Genomic DNA, 18886 nt, shown 5'->3' with positions numbered 1-18886 from the left:
TTGATTCAGAAAGAGTAGAAACTATCCTGTATAGAAGACTCTTCTTGAAATCCAGCAACTGGAGACTGGGATGCATTGCTGTGATTTTACAGCTGTCTTGCTTGCACAGATATTGTATGCAGGGCCGCCCGGGGAGGGGCAAGTGGGGCAATTTGCCCTGGGCCCTGCAGGGGCCCTGCGAGCCCTGGCCCAGCGGCGAGCCGGCTCTTTGGCAGCATTTCGGCAGCAGAGGGCCCTTCAGTCACTCCAGGTTTTCGGTGGCATTTCAGCGGCGAGGGGCCCTTCAGTGCTGCTGAAGACGTGGAGCGACTGAAGGTCCCCTTGCCACCGAAGACCCGGACCGCCGCCAGGTGAGTACAAGCGCGGCAGCTCCCCTGTTTTGCCCCAGGCCCCCTGAATCCTCTGGGCAGCCCTGATTGTATGTAAGCCATTCCCCAGCTGTGGGGCATATGAAAGACAAGGTGTCAACTGTGTCCTGTGTCTTAATTGGGACTCTGTACAATTTATGAATTCTGGTTGAAATGGTGATCTTGTATTTTGAAAAACTGCTGTATCATGAATGCCTCTATGTTTGTGGTTCTACCATTGCAGACACGTCCCATAGCAGGTAGACACACCAGACAGACAATGTGGGTGCTTAGGGCTCAGTGACCCTATTCAGATGCAAACACTTGGGAACAATGGGTGACCTGAAGCCTTGGAAATCCAGTCCAGTTTATCCCTCAGAAGGGAGCAAGGAGGCTAGGAGCAATGGAAACTTACCAGGACAAAAGAGGCCCAATGACCAGGAGGGGTTTACATAGAGAAACACACAAGAACAGGGAAGCCAGACAGGAAGAGGAAGCATGGATCAGGAGAGAGCAAGGTCCTGCAAGCTGGATGAAGGAATCCATGAGGGAGAGAGGCCAGTCAGTATGGAACAGCCTGAATAAGGCATGAGATGCTCTATTTGCCTTCCTGGACCCAGATGGTCCCCCAAGGGCTTACGGAAGGATGAGCTAATGAGGCACCATGTGGTTTAAGAGGCTGCTTGTTGTGTATGATCTGTACTTTTGTGCTTTACAGGATGAAGTATAAAAGAGCAAATGTGTTAGACTCAGTGCAAGGAGTAAGTGTGTTGACTGCTTCATAACTGCTGCATATCCACACAACTCAGAAGTTTCACAGCTTTTAAGGATGAGAGAGTCTGAGGGGTGACTTCTGTTCCCAGATGAGCTAGGCGGTTGGACAGTGGGTTCCAGTTCTCAGGGTGGGCTTCTACACGACAGATCTGTGCCCTGAGAGTAAGTCTAGGGACCTCGAGATTGGGGAAGTGGATGGACTCTGTTCAGGATCCCGGGGTTTAAAACAACCCTGGGAATCCAGACTACAGAGGGTTGGATTCCCCACGCATCAGTCCTAGTGAGTAGTCATGAGGGGCCACTTAATAGGATCTGTAACAGGCTCACAGAATCATAGAATATTAGGGTTGGAAGAGACCTCAGGAGGTCCAATCCCCTGCTCAAAGCAGGACCAACACCAACTAAATCATCCCAGACAAGGCTTTGTCAAGCCGGGCCTTAAAAACCTGTAAGGATGGAGATACCACCATCTCCCTAGATAACCCATTCCAGTGCTTCACCACCCTCCTAGTGAAATAGTGCTTCCTAATATCCAACCTAGACCTCCCCCACTGCAACTTGAGACCATTACTCCTTGTTCTGTCATCTGCCACCACTGAGAACAGCCTAGCTCCATCCTCTTTGGAACCCCCCTTCAGGTAGTTGAAGGCTGCTATCAAATCCCCCATCACTCTACTCTTCTCCAGACTAAATAACACCCTCCACTTCTATTGACTTCCCAGAGTGGGCCTCAGATCAGCACAGAATTTCAGCTCAGGTGGGTCTTTATTCTAAATAAAAGGGTTCTCTGTTCCTGGTAAACAAGGTAAATTAGGTTATCATAAATCTCTAGCAATTTCTGTACCAAGTGGAGTTGAAATTCAATCCAAAACCTAGTTGAGAGAACATCTTGATATGCGTGCACACACTTGAACAGATCTTTAGTCCCCACAAGAATGACAGAATCGTAGAATCCTGAATGATTCAGGCACTTGAGTTGGGTGGGAGGGGGCAAACGTTAAAATGATTCCTGCAGCTAGTGTTTGTAAGAAAGGCTTTTCTCACTGTGTTTCAGGTGATATTTGAATCCGTGTCTTTGAAGGGACATCCGGGGTACATAGCAGTGGATGAAGTCAGAGTCCTTGCCCATCCATGCAGTAAGCACTCTTTCTTTCTCTAGCCATGTTAATGTGTTATACCAGGCTTTGCAGTCTGAAGGAGCAATTCACCCAATTCAATCAGCTCTAAAACATCATCTTTTATCCTTCCAAAATGCTTACAGAGTGAAGGCAATCAGCCTGGAATAAATACATAATTTTGCAAGTCGTGCAACAGGCAGCAAAGCTCTGAATCTACAGCCAGTGCCAAAATGTCTGTTTAAATCTTTCTCTATTATTAAAGCAATATAAAGCTCTGATTGTTTGTTAGCTCTTATTCAGACCATTCAAGGAGGAAGAATGAAAGGTTTTTTGATAGTACAGTTAACTTTTAAAAAGTTCATTTGCACACATTAGTGCAACATTCCCAAATACCCCAAAGCTATCTTCTTTAACAGAGTGTAAATCCACTCAGCAGTTCCATGAAAGTATTTAAAAAATATGTATCATTTTTCAAAACGTTCCACTTCCTGTGGACTGGAGACAAGGTGGGTGAGGTCATATCTTTTACTGGACCAGCTTGTTGGTGAGAGAGACAAGCTTACACAGAGAGTTTAATACAAGTCCATTTCACTGTGCAAGCTGGTTAGTGCTGTATTTGTCCCCCAAGTTTTATCTATATGTGATGTGTCCTATTTGGATTTTTCGACTGGATCTGAACTTTCCCCATGTTTGTATAGATCCGGGGTTTTAGTTTGGCTATTTAAGTGAAATACAGTTTTTAAAAATCCCTTTTTTAAACATTGTAAGAGACTTCATGCCCTTTAATGAGTCTAGCCGTGCCTCGTGCTCTTCCCCTTCAATCAATTCAGTTACCTGAGCTGAGACTCCTGCTCTCCTGAGCAATCCTCAGCTGCTCCCAGGCCCTTCAGAGTTTCAATAAATGAAGAGTTTAGGATTGCATTGCACTGTGGTGTGACACCTCAGGTCTGTTAGTCATGATCTAATGTTGCATATACAGCACCTACGGTAGTGTCTTCTATCTGCCCAGTCATACTTGAAAGGCAGCAAACCATCCACTCCATTTACTGTGCTTTACATCTCTCCGCTCACCAATTCACAGCTCCAGGTATATTAGTACAGCTGCTACACTTCCCGAAATCACATTGATCATGTATCTGTTTACTGTAACCTCAGTGAGCTGCATACAACAGGGATTAATTACAACTTTTAAATAGTGGCTTCCTACAGTTAACATTTAATGTGATAGACATCAGGGGACATGAACCAGTTTAATATAGCAGGGCAGTTCTGATAACTGAGGTATGGATAATCACCATTATTACTTTATTATATGTATATTTATGACATGTGCCCATTGTCTATGCCTTTGGGTGCATTTACCTCATTAAGATATAATTACTATCAATATTAACCACATGCTGCAGCTGATTGGCAGCATCCAAACAAATCCCCCAAATGGTGTGCTTACGTGGAGTAACACTTTAGCTGATACCTCTCGGTAGCAAGGATTCTGCTTACCCAGTCACAGGGCAGTGACTGGGCAAGAAAGTTATTGGCTGTAAAAAGGGAAAAAGAGGACACCGGCTCTGGATGAAATTCAGGAAAGCATTTAAAGTGGTGCCTAATCCCATTAATCCCATTTCTTGAGTATGCGTGCATGCCCCAAATTGAAGTTCAGCACATGCCTAAGTATTTTTTATTGAATAGGGATAATTTCCTGATTTGACACCATTATGTATGAAATCTGTGTAGAGAAACAGCAATGCTGCTAATATCACACTTCACTGATCTGACTCATGTATTAAGCATCAGATCTTCAAAAATGCACAGCTCCAATTCTCCGTGGGAATTGCTGCCTGCTGAGCAGCTTGGAGAATCTGGCCCTAAAAGCTTAATCACTTTCTGAGCCTTCTATTCCCCTCATATTCTGGAAACTTATTTATTGTCCACAACTGACTGCTAAAGCACTTTGTGCCTTGAGAAATGTAGAAGGGAAAAAAATTCCTTAGAAATATTCAGAAAGAATTGGACTTCAGCTGCCTCCTTCCTTTTAACTTTAAACAGAGCAGTATAGTTACCATGCATCACAACTTGGCTAGTACCAGTTGACAAATCCTGGGTTCTTAACTGGAGAACTCCCATTCCTTTCAGTAACTATAGGATCTGGCTGCTAGAATTGTAATGATGGAGTTGAGCTTGTATGGCAACCTGTTCTCTGGGTTTCCCTAAACCCCTAACTGCAAAAAGCTGGGACTAGATGATGGGGCATGGATCACTCAAAATTGCCCTGTTCTGTTCATTCTCACTGAAACATCTTGCACTGTCCGAGGTCAGAAGATGGGGTACTGGACTAGATGGACCATTGGTCTGACCCAGTATGGCTATCCGTGTGTTTTTAAGTTTTCCATACAGCTCAAGCTTAAAAAGGAGACTGATGGCAGTATAAAGTGGCCCAAACCATGTGCATCATACCCTGTTTTGGGGGATTTTTTCAACCTGTGTGGTATAGTGTTCCATATAAACTATAAATCCCCTGTAGTCTTTCCTAATGCTTTACCCCTCTACTGCTGAGGGTCCCATGCAGAGGTCCAGGAATGAAAGCCACCTTGAAATATCAGTGACTTGTTATGTGAACTTTTATGGCTTTCACGCCTCACATTCATTTTACAATAGTGATTACTAAGAACACTGCTGGGAAACTCGTGCTGAGGAGGGGTTTGACATTATTAGCCCTTATTTTCACCTAATTTTTGCTTTTTTCATAGCTTAAGTGTGGCAGACAAGCTTAAAAATCAGTAGACGTGCAAAGAATTGGCCCCTACGGATGCACAAAAGGGAAAACTAGATGTCTCAGTTCTCCAGCCACTTCAGCTGTTATAACTTCTGCTGCAGCACATTGTTCATTTGTGCTCAGGCCTCTGTTTCAGGTAACAGGGCTGCATAATCCACCTTCAGCCAAAGGCTGGTTTCTCAATAGATTTTGCTAGAACTACTGACCAGCTATAAAGATCATAGTATAGGGATACGCTAGGCTAGCTGGTTGGGCTGTTGCAATCCAAGTGAATGGCAAACACTATATTATACAGTACAGACATGTACATACAGTGGACCAACTTTTCAACTGGCCTCTGTTAATGTCCGCCAAACTTGTTTGCACCAGCATATGTGCACGTAAATAGGTGTCTAGATGCTGTTACCTGTTCTGCATATATAAAGGCTTTCTAGGTACTTAATGGCGGTTGCCTGGGAATATAGTTGGATATAGTCTATGAAATGACATGGCCCATTGACGGTCTAGTCATAATAATGTGCACTGATCTGTCAGGATTTTTTTTAAATCGTCCTAAATCTAGTAATGAACTCAGAATAAAATTCAAAACAGCACAAGGCCTAGGGATAGAAGTAGCATATACACCTTGTGCTGGCAACCTGCACAGGTGAATTTCATTTAAAAATGGTCAGCTGGAATATTATAAAGTTCATAGCCTTGTATGCTCATCTTGTAATGCTTTATTTTCCTCTCAGTTAATTCTCAGACACGAAACAGCCTGGCTTTGTTGCTTAGTTCTAAAAGTCAATGGTCTGTTGTGGTATGTGTGTGCATGGTATGTTTGTTTTGTTTTTGGTGAATGCGGGAATGGACATTTAAAATCTAACAACAAAATGATATAGAACTGAAATGCCAGGGTTTTGCTTCACAATCAGTGAACCTGAAAAAGCCTTAGGAAAACTTGTGTCTATCACTCACTGCAAATTCACTATTTGAATGTTTGACCCTTTAAATTGTGACATTTTCCCATTCCACAGAAGAAATTGTTCTTTGCTTATAGCAAACAGTAATGAAACTGTGCTGGTTAGAAATAATTGTGAACTTCTGTTGTAGAGCTGATACTTAGCACACTTTCTTATTGTGCCAAAGGGTTACATGAGCCATCTGGCCTTACCGCATAAGATCAATCTCCCCATGTTAAATAATTAAACAATACTGCTTGGCTTTGCTTTGTGAAGTCACTGTGTCAATGGGGAAGCCTGGCATTCTCCTCTGATCTGCTGAGCCTGGATCTTCCCGTGGCTACATGACACCATCAATTACTATCGTGCTCTACCTGGGTAATACTTTGAATTTTTTTTTTTAGGAAAAGCGCCTCACTTCCTGCGGCTGCAGAATGTGGAGGTCAATGTGGGACAGAATGCAACATTCCAGTGCATCGCCGGGGGGAAGTGGTCTCAGCACGACAAACTCTGGCTCCAGGTAAAGTACCATGAAGCTTGGGCTGGTGGTCTTTCCTTCTAACCATCTGTCAGGTTCCTTCCCCACTCTGAACTCTAGAGTACAGATGTGGGGACCCACATGAAAGCCCCCTAAGCTTATTTCTACCTTCTTAGGTTAAAACCTGGTACGCTGCCACCACCAAGTGATTTAACAAGAAACAGGGAAAGGCCCACTTGGAGTTCCTCTTCCCCCAAAATATCTCCCCAAGCCCTTACACCTCCTTTCCTGGGAAGGCTTGAGAATAATATCCTAACCTATTGGTTACAAAGTGATCAAAGACCCAAACCCCTGGGTCTTTGGACTATGGAAAAATCAGTCAGGTTCTTAAAAGAAAGATTTTATTTAAAAAGAAAATGTAAAAATCATCTCTATAAAATCAGGATGGAAAATAACTTTACAGGGTAATCAGATTCAAAGAGCCCAGAGGAACCCCCTCTAGCCTTAGTTTCAAAGTTTCAACCAAACAGGGATACCTCCCTCTAGCAAAGGCGAAATTCACAAGTTGAAAAAACAAAGATAAACTAATACCCCTTGCCTGGCTGTTACTTACAAGTTTGAAATAAGAGAGACTGTTTCAGAAAGATTTGGAGAACATGGATTGATGTCCGGTCCCTCTTAGTCCCAAGAGCGAACACCACCACCAAAAAAAGAGCACAAACAAAAGCCACCCCCCCCGCCAAGATTTGAAAGTATCTTGTCCCCTTATTGGTCCTTTGGGTCAGGTGTCAGCCAGGTTACCTGAGCTTCTTAACCCTTTCCAGGTAAAAGGATTTTGGTGCCTCTGGCCAGGAGGGATTTTATAGTATTGTATACAGGAGGGTTGTTACCCTTCCCTTTATAGTTATGACACCATCTATAGTCAAAATGAATAGCGGTGAGGAAGAACTGAGGGATAGGGGCAAAATTCCAAACTGCTTTGTTTAAAGTTGCAGTTCAGAGTTCAAGGTAATGCTGTGTGGGGCCACCATAGAAAATGTAACAAATCTGTTACATTCATAGTAAACCTGTAGCCTGATCCTGCAACCTTTATTTGTATGAGTAGTACTTATTCACATTAGTCAAAGGTTGCATGACTGAGCCCTAATACTAACCTCTAGGCATTTCCACAACACTAAGCATAAATCATAATCATGCACCTTTGATCATCTCACTTGCCCTTTGCCCCCTAGCAGACTCCCCTGAAAGTTATCCTACCAGATCGAATGCCCAAGCTGCTTCAAACACCTGCCATTATAATACATCAATTTTAAAAATCAAGAATGTTTCCACCTTGTGTGGAATCATCTCTTCCCTCCCACTCCCCCAAAGCACATTGATCTCAGGCTCAGGACCGGCAGACAAAGCAGTTGGAAAAATGCCCTAAAGAGGCAGCTAGTGATTTTCCTTAGGTCGAATACCCAGGTGGTACAAAGCTGGCTACACCTTTTGCTCCAATCCCTCCCCCCACTTGCCAACTCCCCATTGCTCTGTGTTACTGTGGGGTTGAGCCAGTCCACAATTGGCTCCAGGATCAGGGGAGCAAAAGGTCTTATTCCTCCATATGTCCTGCACCATAGCACGGCTTGCCTGCACCAGAAGTCTGGGTACAGTAACAGACTTAAGATCTGAGCTTCACAACCTTATAGGGTTAGAAATGGAAGGTTTAACAAACTGGAAAGGGGAGACTTCCAGCTTCTCATTGAGGGACACTAATTATTTCTAGCCCTCAAAGTGCTCCAGATCTTAAAATTACAACTTTTTTGTGCATAGAGGCTTTAAATACTATAATTCTTCTCTTCCTTTAAACTCTGTAGTGTTAAACTACTAAGTTCCCAATGAAGCCAATAAGACTTCCTTTTGCTGTATGTACTTCAAATGCACACAGGGTCAAAATCTGCTTTTGTACTTACGTTAAGTCTGAGCAAGGCAACTGTACTTAAAAATGAGTTGTACACTGGTGCAACTGAGGTCTGGATTCAGCAAATCACATGTGTAAGGTCCATCAGTGGCTATTAGACCAAATGGGCAGGGATGGTGTCCCTAGCCTCTCTTAGCCAGAAGCTTGGAATGGGTGAGGGGATGGATCACTTGATGATTACCTGCTCTGTTCATTCCCTCTGAAGCTTCTAGCATTGTCAACTGTTGGACGACAGGATACTGTGCTTGATGGGCCTTTGGTTTGACCCAGTATAGCTGTTCTTATGCAAGGCTCATTTAAGACAACTGAACTTAAACTTTGCTGCATTAGGGTTTTAAGAGCAAAATTTAGTCCCTATTCTTTATTATTATAAAGCCTACAGAGAACAATATTTCTAGAACCTTCTGCTTCTGCAGACAGGTACGCACCATTGCCAGAATTGCCATGATATTCGTGATTTAATAACAAAGGGGTTTTGGTAGCCTAAGGAATTAAGTTAAAACTTTTAAAACAAATTTAAATACCAATTTCATTCTAAACATGGGAAAGAGATGGGGATAGGAATCAGTTTGTCTAATGCTGAAAAGATGAAAATCAGTATGGGAGAAACTTTTGCGTCAGTAAGAAATGTAATGTTTTATACAAAATAACTTAAGTCTCTTTAACTGTGCTGCTGTCACACACCTTCATATCCTTGCAGTTCTATTTTGTCTGAATTTTTTTTATGTTGTAATCTAGCCACCCTCTGAGATGTGTAATTGCTTAAGCATTAACTTGCTTGGATTCTTGCTGCCAAATGCATCTGCCATTATGATTAGAGGTGTGGAAAAACGTTTCTGACCTAAGTAATGTGAGAATATGCCCACCGGCCTCTGATTCAAGGGTTTGGGGGGATGCATTTTTATTGCTAGTGAGAAATTGTTTACCACTCTTCAAACTTGGAGCATTTCATGAAAGTAACATCACCCAGAATGTCTGGAATCACCCAGAATCACTGCTGGAAATTGGCAAAATGACACTACATTTTCACAGCCTTACTCTCATATCTGCCTAGTTCTTTCGCCTACCTCAGTTCCAGTTGTTGTGAAGAATAGGTAATCCAGATTAGCCAAAATGAATGTTAACCAAAATCCAGGAAGGTCTGAACATCTTCAAAAATTGGAAGTGTTCAAAATCTAAATGTGGATCTCAACCCAAATTTTGCAAATGGTCTGTCTTCAAATTAGTCTGAAACAAACTGCCACATCTGAACATCCACAAAGAAAAGGCTGTACAATACCTGTTCATTTGTAGTAGTTGCACATGCTAATTAAGCATGCAAATACATTGTATATGAACATCTCTGGAAGTCTGGATCATCTTCCTACCTAGACATTGCTGTATGTATAATGAGTCAAACTGTTAGATGCAATCCAGAAACATACCCGCAAAACTTGAAAGCATATACAACCCCTCACATCAGTATGCAAGGGTACTAGTGCATGTCAGTGCACACAAACAGGTATCCAGTACATTTTGTGGGTACACATTTGGAGGTTTGTTGGAAACTTGCACCCATGTAAATTCTATCATGGTAGATTCAGGTAAATAAAAAAGTGTAACTGTGTTACTATGAAATATAATAACAAAAATTGGTCAGTAGCTTTAAAAAAAAGCCATGTTTTACAGCCACATCCTCATCACTTGTTTTATTCTTGGTTTCCCTGGCAGCAGTGGAATGGAAGGGACACCGCGTTAATGGTCACCAGGGTGGTCAACCACAGACGGTTTTCTGCTACAGTAAGTGTAGCAGACACCTCTCAGCGCAGCATCAGCAAATACCGGTGTGTCATTCGCTCGGATGGTGGCTCTGGTGTTTCAAACTATGCGGAATTAATTGTGAAAGGTAGGTGGCAAGAACCCAACAACACATATATCATGCAGTGTGTGTGTGTGTGTGTGTGTAGATATTGTACCTTTTTCTCCCAAATGGCAGCTGTTCTGTGTGTAATATTTACAATCTTAAATATCTGCCTCCTTCATTAGTTTATAGCACTTTAAAGTTAAGAAAAATATAGGGTGTAAACTACAGAAGAGTTTGTCCTCTTTTTAAAAACTGAATGAAGAAGGGAAACTTTCTCTGGCTACCACCCTGTTTATCAGCCCTTTAATTATGTCTATTATACATAAATATAAAAATATATGGAGATATACCTATCTCATGGAACTGGAAGGTCATCAAGTCCAAGTCTATCCCCCTGCCTTCACTAGGCAGGACCAAGTTCTGATTTTGCCCCAGATCCTCAAGGATTGAACTCATAACCCTGGGTTTAGCAGGCCGATGCTCAAACCACTGAGCTATCCCTCCCCTTAACATTTATAAGTATTTTTAATGATACTTAAATTTTTTCCATGAAACAGTTTGACCACCTCTAGATTGAAGCTTTGTTCCCTAACAGTATTTTATAAGGCACAAATAATCCTGTCAAGGTGCCATAGTGTGTTCTATGCTGCTATGTAAATGGCGTCAGGGTGGGCTCTTCTGCTGCCCTGAGGTGCCAAGTGAGCAACAATACTAACTGAGGAGGACTGCAGCTAGGTCTTTGTTCCAGTGCTATCTATTATCACTCCTGTGTCAGTGTGGCTGAAACTGCCCAACAATTTTTTTTTTTTGCAACTACCAAAAAAATAGTCAGCCTTTGCCCAAAAAGCTTGGAACGGGGTAGGTTCAGAGCGCACAGGATTCACTGAGTGAACTGTCATTTATCATGCAAACTTATTTTTTTAACAAAATCCCAAAACATTAATTGTCTATTCGATTTTAACTTACTTCGACGAGGGAAAGGGGGTTTCTAGTCAGGCTCAGATCTTGAGCGGCACCTGAGGAGAGATCAGGAGGGGAGAGTTCAAAGTTGTCTTTAAGTCACCTTTATTGTCCCCTGAATCTGGGTTGATTGCACTGATCTGACCACAGCTACAATATACTACAGATCGACACATGTCTTCAGTCTTTGGCAGTGTGATGTGTAGGAAGGTAAGATGATTGGAAGAGCAAGTTGTAAATACCGATGGATGAAGTGTCCAGCAGAAGAGCTGTTGATAAATTTGTTGCTAGGGTTACACAGGTACCTAGACACCTAGATCATGAGATGGTAGAAGAACTAATAAAGAGAGATAGTTGAGCATTAATAAAGTATTATTTTGCCAAATCTTGCTCCTTTTTTTTTAAATGGGTACATTTTTCAGTGGTTGATTTGAGATTAGTCCCATGCACCAGTGGTGTCACTTTGGGATTGCACAGATCAGTGCTTCTGAAAGAATCTGACTAATTTTGGTGTGGATAATAACAAATTCTAAATGCGTGCACACAGCTGAAATGAAAGCAAATTGGAATCGCTTAATTCTAAAGAGATGTTTATTGAATTGCAATAATGTACTTGGGTCTACATTAAATTAGTCTGTAATTGAAGTTTTGCTCAATTGACCATCTTGTCCCTAAACTCGCTAGATTTGGGCTAATGCTCTGTCTCTCGTTCTTTCTCTTTCACACGCATGTGGTGTTGCTTGAACAAAGAGCAAGATTTAAAAGTTGTTTTTTTTCTTCTGGCAGGACTCAATTTACCTCCCTATGAATAAGATTTGTCAGATTGTTTTGGCAAGGAAAAGAAGAACTCATGTTTCTCTGCAGCATATGCATGTAATCTGATAAATACAGAAGGACAGATTCTGTTTTTGAATACATTTACTAATCCCATTGACTAAAATGGGAATGGCAGGCTTTCATCTAAGGAAATAAATTGGCCAATGAAATTAAATAAAACACTCTGTGTGATATAAGAACTCTTGCAATCCCAGGTGTCTAACAAAGTTAGAACAACAGTAAAATAGTTGCAATCCTTAGTGATAAGCTTATGAAACAAATGTCTGAGTTTAAAATTATGGCAATAATTTTATACTCAGATGATACCTTGCTTTTACTCATAAAAACCCTTTCTGCAATCCCATCACTGATTATGCTAATACTTGTAGAGATATCCCAGGCTTCTGTATCAGTTGGCATAAGTCTTGGGTAACTGACAAAACACATACATGCTCTCTTCACAGAAACAAAACAATCGAAGAAGCCTAACATATATCATTCCATTATACACCTTTTATGGAGTGTTGGTGTTTCCATGGGATTAGGATGCTCTTCTAGTTCTTAACTCAAGGTCTGTCACTGTTACACATGTAATATATTGCTAGAATTTAATTGCCTTGTATATTTACTCTGAATGGAATAGAAGCAAAACTAACGAAAGGAAAATGAAGTCAGTGGGAGTTTTGCCTGAGTACGGCAAATTTGGTGGTGGTGCGATTATTTTTCCTTGGGTCTTGTACAGCAGAAAATGAATAATTTTATAGCGCATAAAACATACATGGCAGAACAGTTTGATACAGATTTCTCCTAAAATCTTAAGGACCTACAAAATTTTGCATAAGCTGGTAGCTATGTTGGAAAGACACCTAAACTACATTGTTACCACTTACCTTAAATAGTGTGAATTTTGGCCAGTTTCAAAATATTTCAAATAGTCTGTATGTATTATGTACAGTTAGAACAAAAGTACAGCAAAATACAGCCCAGCTGTCATGGACTATTGTCGTACGTGCAGTATCAGGAACACAACTTTCACTCTTTGAGCTTGATCCTGTTTTAAGCACTAAGCAGAGGCATGGAACACTAAGCAGAAGTATCACACATGTTTTTAAAGTTAAGCACGTGCTTAGGTGTTTTGCTGTGCTGGGCACTTTGATTCCATAGATCTATACTTAAGGAACTAAAGAAGCAGCTCTTTTGATATAGGGAGCCTCTGCACTTGAACAAACCAGGACTATTCCATCCAGTAGAGGATGTTCATACATAACATAATGTGTTTTATAAACAGCTGTCACCACTATATGGAAAATACATTACTTTTTTTCTTTGGTTGACTGATTGCTATCTGAATGCTGTTGAGTGTGTGCAGTCTAGAAATGACTTGAGAGGTTCAGGATAAGTATCTTCTAGTTTTTCTTCAGATTGGCAATGTTTGTTAGAACCAGGGATGAGAAATCAGGACTCGTGGGTTCGATTTTCAGCTCTGTCTGACAAGCCGGGTGGCCTTGTTAACCACTCCATTAATTTTACTTAGCCTCTCTGTGTCTCAGCTTTAGAGCTGTGTGGAAGCTGGAAGTCTTGCTCCGCATGGATTTAGGCAAGCATATTTTTTGGGTTTGTTCTATCTGGGTTTGCACACTTGCTATTCATTGTGTCAGTACCACATTTTAGGTAATTCTGCTGCAAAACCACAAATAGCTATAGGTTTGCTCAAGTCACAAACTACATAGAAGATTATTGTTGAAAAACATGAGAAACCCACAGCTAAACCTCTCAAAAAAGTCTGATTAGGGGTTATTGGTTTCTGTATAAAACACCTTTCAGATCCATTCCAGACTCCTGTATGCAGCTGCGAGTCACTGTACCAAAAGATAGCTTGTACTGCTTTGGTTAGGGTGGAGTGCAGAGTAAATAAGAGCCCCTAGGGGGAAATCTCTAAGCTTTGAGGAAAAGTCAATGGAGTAGGGCTTATTCTCAGTTCAAATATCAGTGTTTCTGAATTGTTACACCCTTCCCTCCTGCACTCCCCCAAAGCCCCATGACTACTTCTCTGGAGTAACTTGGTATGAGGGGCTCAGAACATCTGATAATGGATAATCAGGAAATACTGCAGTGAATATAGATTAGCTTGCTCTAACCAATTCTCCTTTGAATGTTGCTCTCCATAAAGTTCCCTCATTATATTGCCTCTGTTTGATGTTAATTGTCTCAATTCACAGGGCGTTAATTTCTCCTAAAATCTCTATTCCCCATCTACTAGAACATGTATAGAGAGGTTTGACAAAGCTCTTTACATACCACCTAGGGTGTTTTCTGGTTCCCTTCCTACTTCCCCTAGTTGCTTTTCCAAGGGTTTGGTTAGTCAACACAGATATAAAGTCTGTAATCTCGGATGTGATATTTGGGACAGCTCTATGTTTATCATTCAGTTATATTTTGAGTTCTCAGGCACTTGGGGCTGATGCCTTCAGTATAGCAAGAAGCTGAGGTGGTTTCTTTTTAGGGGCTTTGCTTGCTGTTTCCTCTCATTCCCTTTTCAGTGGTGCTGCTTGTTACTCTTTAATTCATCCTAAATTTATTAACTCATCATCAACCACTCAGAGAAGACTGTACTGATGACCTGAGCCAGTAAGTCTTCTCTGTACACTACATGCAGGAAAAAAAAAATAGAGGCAGAATCAAGAGCTTCTATTGTGAAAAGCATGGCAATTATTTAAACACCTTAAAAGAAATCTGTACTCTTATGAAGAGCTGGTTGTAGACATAAAATACACACGCAGGACCACATGACAGAGGAAACTGTCACTGGGGGAAAAAGGCAAGGGAAAACCCAAGATAGCTAAGAAGCTAGATTTACCAAGAAGTAGCTGTACAAAGTTTGATTACTCCAGGAAATAGAACTAGGGTGTGTCCAGATGACTCCAATTAACTACTGATCTTTAGCTAAGCCTGCCTGGGAGTAGGAGGGATCTAGGGTGCTGGTATAACACAGGCCCAGCTTATTCTAGGCGCGGCAGGAGGAGAGGGAACTCCAAATTAGGATGCACTGCTGGGGGAAGAGAAACTGCTCCAGAGAACAGACCCAGTCGCAGAATATGGGCAGAGAGGAAAAGCAGGTGCTGAATTTAGCAGAGTTTGGGCATAGGCTGGGGTCTGCCTCCTATAAGTACTTTGATCACACTTGGAGGACACTGAGAACTGGTAGGAAAGTGGGACTTTTACTCGTAAAGTAAATCGGTGTAGATGCTGGTAAAATAATGATGCACCTTTTTTAAAGAACTGACCCAACTCTGGGCTTCCTTCCCACCTCCCCTTTCTGTGGTGTTCGAGTCATCCTGGCCATCAGGGAGTAACTGGTAACAGGCCAGATCCTCAGGTGTGGTTGAGCTGTATTTGGAACAGGAACTGAATTGAGGTGGTAGTGAGAGATGGCTGTACACCTTTGCACTGCCCTGATTCATGGAGCTGTCCAGGTAGAGCACCCTAAGGATCCAGGAGCTTGGAATTGGTGTAGCACAAGGATGCTGTCTATGCTCCATACCTAACCCTGCCCTGCTAAGTCTCTGATACTGGGGCAGAGAGGGTGGTAGTCATTTGTCAGCCGTATGTCAGCCAGGGAATTCCTAGGAAGGTGGATTAAGCTGCCTTTTTATGGTCCTCTTGCACTACCAGAGCTGTTCAAAGACACCATACCTGAAGCTATAAGTGTGATTTCTTTTTAAAGAATATCACTCCCCTCCGTTATTGAGATCTTATTTGTGCTATACTTGAACCTATCATATATAACCGTCCTCAAATATTTTCTTGAGATATGCAGACAAACTATAAGCACAACATGCCAGGGTATATGGCGTAGAGCAATGCATGCACATGACAGCAGGGCATGCGTGTCCTGGAGGCCAACATGGGTAAATTGTGTAGCACAAAAAAGAAGGCTTAATGTCCTTGATAAATACAGCACGCGCCATCATCTAGGATGCCCACAAATTTCCAATCATTTTATATGTAATAAAAGGCTTAGGTGGAGATAATGGAATTGAAAATAACTCTTCTCTTTTCAGTTCTTTGGTGAAAGGATAGTTCTGCACCCCAGTTATTCAGGTTTAAGATAGTCATTACAACTGGCTTGCTATCCCCATAATTGCACAATAATGCAACAGATTAAGAACTGCAAGTGCACCAAGAAAGTGAGATCGGAATCCATGTATCTCAGGGATGACTATGGAAGTGAAATGAGGTATTGAAAAATTTTATAGCAATGTATTGCACCATTTCTATAGTTTGGAAAACCCAATCCAGTCACCTATAAACCATTCAGGTGATGAGGTCAGTCCTGCTCAGGAATACATGCATTTTAAGTTTTAATATTCTTCTTCAAATATTTTTTCTATGAGGCATAATAAAGTTCAGTTAAGTAAGTGAAATACATGAAAATTCCTATCTGAGTCACCCAGACTGCAAAAGCTGCTGGATAGATTTGGATTCGTCTGCCTGAGTAAAGCATATTAATCAAGATCTTCAAAATTACCACCTTGGGAACAGGAAAAAGTCTCTTGGGCTGGCACTACCTGCAGTATCAGTTGAGCTGTGATAATGAGGGTTCCCCCTAGGGTTGGCTGCTATCTCTCTCTGTATATTTTCCTGTATGTGAAATTAGATTCAGTCTTAGAATTTGCATGCTTGGCACCATGAGAAGTGTAGATTTGATACAGTTTGTAATGAGATTGCTTCATCTAAGCTCCTCGCGCAGACACAGGTAACGTGTTTTGTGTGAACTGTCTGTAAAGGTTTTGCTGTGTCAGAAATTACTCTCACAAGTGAGAACAGCTCTGCTGCTGCTGCTGCTGACTGGCTGAAGAAAGCCACTTCAGCTCATTTATCAGCTTCCTCAACGGATTTGGGGAAATACAGTGCTCACTTCCTTGAGCTCTGGGTCTGACTGCTAATTGCTTAGATTCTTCATTTCACAGACTGTTTTAATGGTCTAGTTAATGGAGTACACAATTTTACTCATTAGGTGGGTATGCGATGGTGTGAAGGGGAAGAAGAGATTTCAGCCTCTCACCATTCTGCCACATCTGAACTTTTTTACACATGGTTTTTCCCTTCTTTCATTCCAGCAAATGATTCTACAAACTGGTCTGGGAGGAGAGAATCCACCACTCCAGACTAAACCGGCTTCCCCGGGGGTGATTTAAAGGGCCTGGTGCTCCAGCAGCTGCGGGGATTCCCGGGCCCTTTAAATCACCCTCGAAGCTCTGGCAGCGGGGCTCGGGCGGGGATTTAAAGGGCCTAGGGCTCCCCTCTGATTTACCACGTTATATCCGAATTTGTGTTATATCGGGTCGCATTCTATTGGGGTTGAGGTGTATATATTACTATTGCCTATTACTATGTCTAAAATATTGGACCAAGTGGGAGGAATACATGTCAGTTAATTTAATACATTAGGGCAGGAAGGTCTGAAACTATGTAGAATGGGGTCACAGAAACTCTGGGAGATGCCCAACAGTTTCTTTGTGACCAGGTGAAGAGATTCATCCCCTTGCCCTGCAGCAACCCCATGCTAAGCCTGTCTACTCAGGCTTGGGGCAAAGCAGGAATCATGGTATTTCTGATCTGATGCAAAGTAGAAATTTCATGAGCCCATTCTTGGGAGTTCTTGTGCCCAACTCCATTGTTCCAAATAGTGCATGCTGCTCAAAGAAAGCCCAGATGAGTGCCTGCAATTCAGGGTGCTTTACCATACAGAACCACAACTTTTTCTATCTACCTTTTACAGCCCTCATCATCAAGCTGTGTCTTCCTTTACAGCCTATAGTAGAAATAACATAATTACTTTATATGGCTGTTTGTCTGTGTGTAATTTGAGGGAAAGCTAAATCAAATGAGTTTTGTGTTTAGTTATGAATACAGCGATGTCTCTGGCCAGTGTCTTTTGCAGGACTGAGTTCCATAGCTCTCAAGAGCTGGAACTAGACTATTTCCCACACATCTGAGCTATCCCTGATTGGGTGAGTTTCATTATTCATGTGAAAAGAACAGGAGTACTTGTGGCACCTTAGAGACTAACAAATTTATTTGGGCATAAGCTTTCCTGGGCTACAGCGCACTTCTTCGGATGCATGTGGAAATGTGGGTTATTCGTGTGGAAATCATGGCAGCTGTTTGAGAAATCCTGGTCACGGAGGGAGGGGTGTTTTCATGTAGCTGGGGCCGTCCATGTGCAGGGTTTTGAATATCAGTGTGTCCCTGGTGTGATGTGTTCACAATGACCTGTGCCGCTAAGAAAACAAGCTGGTGTGTTTTGTACCCATTGGAACTCTTTCAGGGTGTGGCTTCATTCCTAGATAGGAGTTGCAATAAAGCCTAGAGGTGATGGATTTGTGGGATTACTGTGGCAAGGTCTGTCAGATGGGGTGGGGCACAATCTTTTGCCAAGTCAGACATGGAAATGAGATTCTTGGCCACTGTGGCTATTTGGACTTCTGATAGCACTGAATGCAAAAGGGCCCCAAAGATACAGACAGACTTAATAAACCTCTTGGCATATGCCTCCAACAGCAGGGGATGTTAGAGAGAGGCAAGTTATTCCATGCATTTCCTTTGTCCTATCAGCATCACCTTCATCTTGTTTGGACCGAGCTTTAGACAGCTGATTTTGATTAGGCATTGAGAAAGCTGGGAGAGGATGCAGGTCACATGATATAAATCCCTAGTTTATGCATTCATGGAGAGCAGCAAAACTCTGAGGAAAATAAATGGTAAAAGTCATAAACTTTTTGCTCTGACTAACCCGAGCGAGGATGCCAGTAGGCATGGCAGGACAAGAGAACTTCTGTCACTTTGGCAAGGCAGTTGGTATTTCCAGTCCTC

At 42.0% G+C, this 18886-nt stretch overlaps 1 protein-coding gene across 5 annotated transcripts in view; it reads left to right on the top strand.

Moving 5' to 3' along the window:
- The window catches only part of PTPRT (protein tyrosine phosphatase receptor type T), a 698170-nt gene that overhangs the window by 261334 nt on the left and 417950 nt on the right, over positions 1–18886 (top strand). For all 5 annotated transcript variants that reach the window (XM_039498533.1, XM_039498528.1, XM_039498531.1 and 2 more), the window contains 3 exons: positions 2176–2257; positions 6358–6473; positions 10102–10276. In XM_039498533.1, the coding sequence (XP_039354467.1) occupies positions 2176–2257; positions 6358–6473; positions 10102–10276 (373 nt within the window). The remainder of the gene's footprint in view (positions 1–2175; positions 2258–6357; positions 6474–10101; positions 10277–18886) is intronic.

Source organism: Mauremys reevesii, linkage group 13, assembly GCF_016161935.1.
Source record: "Mauremys reevesii isolate NIE-2019 linkage group 13, ASM1616193v1, whole genome shotgun sequence".
In the NCBI taxonomy this organism is placed as follows: Eukaryota; Metazoa; Chordata; order Testudines; family Geoemydidae; genus Mauremys; species Mauremys reevesii.
Note: the sequence above shows the minus strand (reverse complement) of the source record. Positions and strands in the feature narration are given on the sequence as shown.